The sequence below is a fragment of the Agelaius tricolor genome, unplaced genomic scaffold, assembly GCF_023055355.1.
Source record: "Agelaius tricolor isolate 1412-34295 unplaced genomic scaffold, bAgeTri1.0.p SCAF_8, whole genome shotgun sequence".
Taxonomy (NCBI): Eukaryota; Metazoa; Chordata; class Aves; order Passeriformes; family Icteridae; genus Agelaius; species Agelaius tricolor.
The window spans coordinates 32984867-32989695 of NW_027269268.1; the positions used below are offsets into that span (position 1 = coordinate 32984867).

General features: G+C 35.9%; 1 protein-coding gene across 1 annotated transcript; it reads right to left on the minus strand.

Annotated features, from left to right (window-relative positions):
- Positions 1-1496: 1496 nt before the first annotated feature.
- Positions 1497-4527, minus strand: LOC139592409 (melatonin receptor type 1A). The gene has a single exon (XM_071432257.1). The coding sequence runs from the start codon at positions 4360-4362 to the stop codon at positions 3628-3630; it is 735 nt and encodes a 244-aa protein (XP_071288358.1). The 5' UTR covers positions 4363-4527; the 3' UTR covers positions 1497-3627.
- Positions 4528-4829: the final 302 nt, after the last annotated feature.

Genomic DNA, 4829 nt, shown 5'->3' on the forward strand with positions numbered 1-4829 from the left:
TTAAATACAATGACTACCCTGTTTGATATTAATATATTCATTAAGATTTTCTTTGCTGGTAAATATTTAATAATGCCAAGCTTCTTTGTAAACGTGGAGTTTGCAATGTAGATGACCACCAATAAAACTATCTATCTGTAAGGGTTCAAGGTGTGTTGATAAGATCATATTCAGATTGTCAATATAATCAAGATTATGATATAGGAAAGGAATTCTTGCAGGATTAGGTAGCATTCAATAAGGCTGTAAGTGTGTTGCATACAGGGAGGGGGACAGAGGTGTTTCACTGCTCCTTCACAGAGGTCCTTTGGCTTCACTGGGGCTCAGATCAGAAATGGATGGGAAGTTGGAAAGGGATGGGCATTTTCAGATGCCACAGAGTAAGACTCGCATTTTAGGACTAAATCTGTCCAGGGCTGATGACTGCTACAGGATGAGTACACTACCTAAACCACCCAGACTGAACTCTTAACAATGCAGTTGTGCTATGCTAACCTTTCATACAGGAGAAAATTTAATGACTTGGAATATAAAAAAGCATACCATAGCTCATCCACTTTCACAGAAGCAAGCAATCTCAGATGTTTCAAACTGCATCTCCTTAGAATGGACAGAAATCATTATTATTTTCACCAGTCATCTCTATGTTGACCATAAAGACTCAGATCTTGTGAGGGGCTGACTTACATTGTCATGCTCATTGTCACTGAGCAGCTGGCAAGGCTGCTGATTGTCCTGCATGAATCACTTTGACTTTTTTGAAGCAATAGACTGGAATTAAAAGTAACCATTACTGCAGAGTTAAGCATCATTCATTATTCTTCTACTTTTGCAATGGGTAGTTTTGCAATCCTTACCTAAAACATACTTCAGAGGGCAGCAGCTATCATCCAAAGTTTTCATCCATAGTAAATTAAACACAATTATCAACTCTCCCCACAAAGAAGAACAAGAGATAAATTTCTTAAAATTATTGCTATATTTAGCAGCTCATAACATCACCAACATGCACATTTCTGTGATTTAGATTTAATACAAATATTTCAAAATACAGATCTGAAAAATGCTCTCCATTTTTATTACAGGCCTATTCAATAAAATATATACCTTTGGTATAATATGTTCTGTTGTATATAGGAAATCATTTTCATTGTCATCAAAAATATATTTTAGCACTTGCGAATTACAGGGGACTTTAATTCCTCAGATAACCCACATATTGGATACAGTATCTTGAACCAGCTCATAAATAAGTAGACATGGTACAGATGTACATTTTCTGTAGGAAATGGAAAGTGAAAGGTCTTTGAGAATTCTAAACTTAGTAATGATTAAGCTACTTTAACTGTCTTTATGCTACTTTCATAGATATATAATAAGACATTATTTTCATTGAAAATATGCTTTAATAAGGCAATTTTTGTAAGAATTTAAATAGTATTTTTCTTGCATTAAAAACTCATTTACTTGTAAGGTGGTCATGCCTCCCTTGCTACTCTAAAATCACTACACGCAAAGCAATAAAATTACAGAGCTAAGCATCCTCCAAGGATGAAATCACAGTGAAGAAAGCTGTGATATACTTTATGCTGTAAATCATGTTGTATCATATCATATGATGATACCACAATAGAGGAGAGCTGGTTATTTACACAGTGGTTCTGACTGGAAAATGTAAACAAAGATGAGTCAAGCACCTCAGCAATGCGTTGACTTGCTAGTTCATATCCAAGGTTTTACAATGTTGTTCATTTAGTTCTATTGATAACTTGACATGAGGCACCTGTTTTTAAGGTAAGAAACTGGTCAGATGATGAAGTGTCAGTGGGGCTTTCAAGCAAATATGAATTGATTCCCTTTAGTTCATTAGTAAACCAAGGGTATACTAATCTATGATCCAAGAAAGAAGGAATGCTATTATGCTATTAGATTTAAATTCAGCTTAAGGAGCTCTATGACAGAATGACAGTTGTTTTCTGAAAGAAAACCTCCAGTTAAGTAAATAATATTTTAAAATAGCAGTGTAAGTAAAATGTTAACATAGATTAACAAAAGTCTGATGGCTATTCAGAAGCTCTTTGTCCCACTGACATTGTTGGAATTGGCTTGGAAAAGCCCAAGTGTACTTGGACATCACTGTAGGTATAAACAATTGAGCATTAAAAGGTATGACAGTTGGAGCTTCTTTCCAGAACTAAATGCTCTTTCTTTTTAAGGTCAATTTGAAGGTGAATCCTATTGTTGTGAATTACTTTTCACTGCCAGAGGACTTCATTATAAAGAGAGATTCATTGTTGCAGGAGACAGCCTGTCTTGCTATTTTTCCTCACTTCACACTGTACTTCCCCTTATTGAAGAGGTCCCTGCTGTCTGTGGAAAGTCCTGAGAATCACATGTTCCTCTTTGTACCACTGTTATAAGTAGGATAACTTTTCTGTTATTTAAAGGTGTCTAATTCTTCTAGGCTATTACACTATGTTCATAATTGTGGTAAACACCTAATTATTAATTTGAAAATTTTATCTGTGACAGATTAAAAAATAACTGCTAGCCTCAAGTTATTCTCAGGGGATCAGTTTCAGAAAGACGTTAAATACTCATTCTGTATACATGTTTTATTTTCCAGTGTTTCATGGGCTTAAGATTCCACTAACCAGACAAAACTGTTATACTCAACTATTACTCCTATTAAACACATTAATCTTTTTCTCACAGAGATTTAGAACTTCTGTCTTGTACACAAGTGAGATATAACAGTTCTTCCTCACTTATGTTTCTAGAAGGTGTTTCCCCAGAAACTCCTCCGGGACACTTCCTGATTTCATGAGTTACCATCTCTTGAGAAATAATGGCAATTTAAATTTCTCTTCCCAACCCTCCTACACCTCTTTTTCATGCTGAAACGGCTTGCACTGATGAATCATGGCTCTTTTCCTTCCTTGCTGTTTATCCTCCTGCCCTTGGAGCTTTGAAGATAATCATTCAGGCTTGTTTCTCCTGCTAAAAGCTATTTTAAAATTGAAAAGTCAATTGAGAATGCCAATCCCTAGGAGGGCTGGTGAGGTTTAATATCCAAAAAATTATATTCGTGTCCATGTTAGTAGCAATGAAATATAGATAGAGGTACTTTTTAAAAATCCTAATGAATTTTCAGTTACCTTGATTTTTGACTTCACATCTCGTAATAAATTTCATAAAGGTCTGATTTCTTTTTTTTTAAAGAAGTTTTCAGAGATTTTAGAATCAGGACTGTAACATGGACAGAAAGAGCATGTGGAAAGTGAGAGGAATAGTTTTATGATTTGTTTTACTGAAGCAGGCAATATGGATACTTCTGATTCAATCTCTTTCTAGGTGCTTATCTCCATCTAAGAAAAAAAAGTAGTCATTCATAACTTTTTATTTCCTCAAGGACATCACTATGTCATTATACAACGGATATACCATTGTATAATATGATCTGTATGTCAAGGCTCTGTAACAAGCTTCCAAACATCATGAGAAGGATTTGATCAAAGTGCTTTCAGTGTAGAAGGTATATTTCACTATAACATTTAACAGGAGGTCTAATAAAATGGACACTTTTTTTTTGGATGCTGTTGAGTGATAATAGTAAGATTCCCATTTTCACACAGAGTCCACCTTCACTTGATTGTTGTTTGTAATCAGTGGAGAAGGTTTGCTTCTCATTCTGTCTCCTGCATCATTAGAACTATCCTGGAAAAAAACTTTTGCTGTACAAAAAGTGACAATAATTCTCTTGTATTCTCTTCTGAAGTTCTGGTTCAGGAGTCCATATACTATAGCATTAAGGCAGCTGTTGAAATATGCCATGTAATAACTAGACACAAACAACCACTCTGGAATCCTAGGGATTACAGTTTTTGGGTTGACAGCCACTGCAATGCCTATAAAGTTCAAAGGAGCCCAGCAGACTGCAAACAGTACAAACACCACAAACATGGTTACAAAGTTTCTGAAGTCATGTGGTTTCAGCCTCGGGTTGTTATCCGGTTTAACCCTTCGCCTTACCTGGATAACGAGGATCCATATTCGCAAGTAACAGAAAGTGACCACGGCTATGGGGAGCAGGAAGTGGAAAAACACAACTGCTATAGTATATGCTGAGCTCACAGACTGTGCAAATGTACAGGAGTAAATCCTGGGGTCATACTGCAGCGATCCCACAAACAGGTTGGGCACAATAGCGACAAATGTTAGGACCCAAATGAGGACAATATAGCACAGTGAATTCCTGTCGCTGTACAGCTTGTCATATTTGAGGCTGTGGCAGATATAGCAGTACCGATTGATAGCGATGCCTGTAATATTGAAGATTGATCCAATGACACTTAGGCCCATCAAGAAGCCACTAATCTGGCAGTGTAGGTATCCCAGTTTCCATCCGTTGTGAAACACAGATGTGAGGACCAGTGGATAAGGGTAGATAGCTACTATCAAGTCTGCAACTGCCAGGCTTACAACAAACACATTTCCTGTAAAATAAATATAAAAAGGCAAGTATTAGTTTTTCTTTTGCTCCCTTCTGTCATTTCTGCTCTCGTTATATTAATGAGCAGCCTCAGTGGAACACTTTAAATGTAATTAGTTTCTACTTCCTGGCTCAAAATTCATTGTCATATATCAGAAATAAGAGACTCATTTTTAGTTTAAAAATGTAGCTTAACTTAAAGAAGAACATTTTGAAAGTAAACTGTCTTTAAGGTTATCTACCATGACCTATTATTTTTATCATGCCATTTGTTTGGATTCTTTCAATCACACAGACTTAGAATTCATATCAAATCAAAATATTCATAACTTGAAGG

Excerpts from the sequence above, each read along its gene's own strand:
- LOC139592409 (XM_071432257.1), bottom strand. The coding sequence starts at position 4,362 with ATGGGCCTAAGTGTCATTGGATCAATCTTCAATATTACAGGCATCGCT.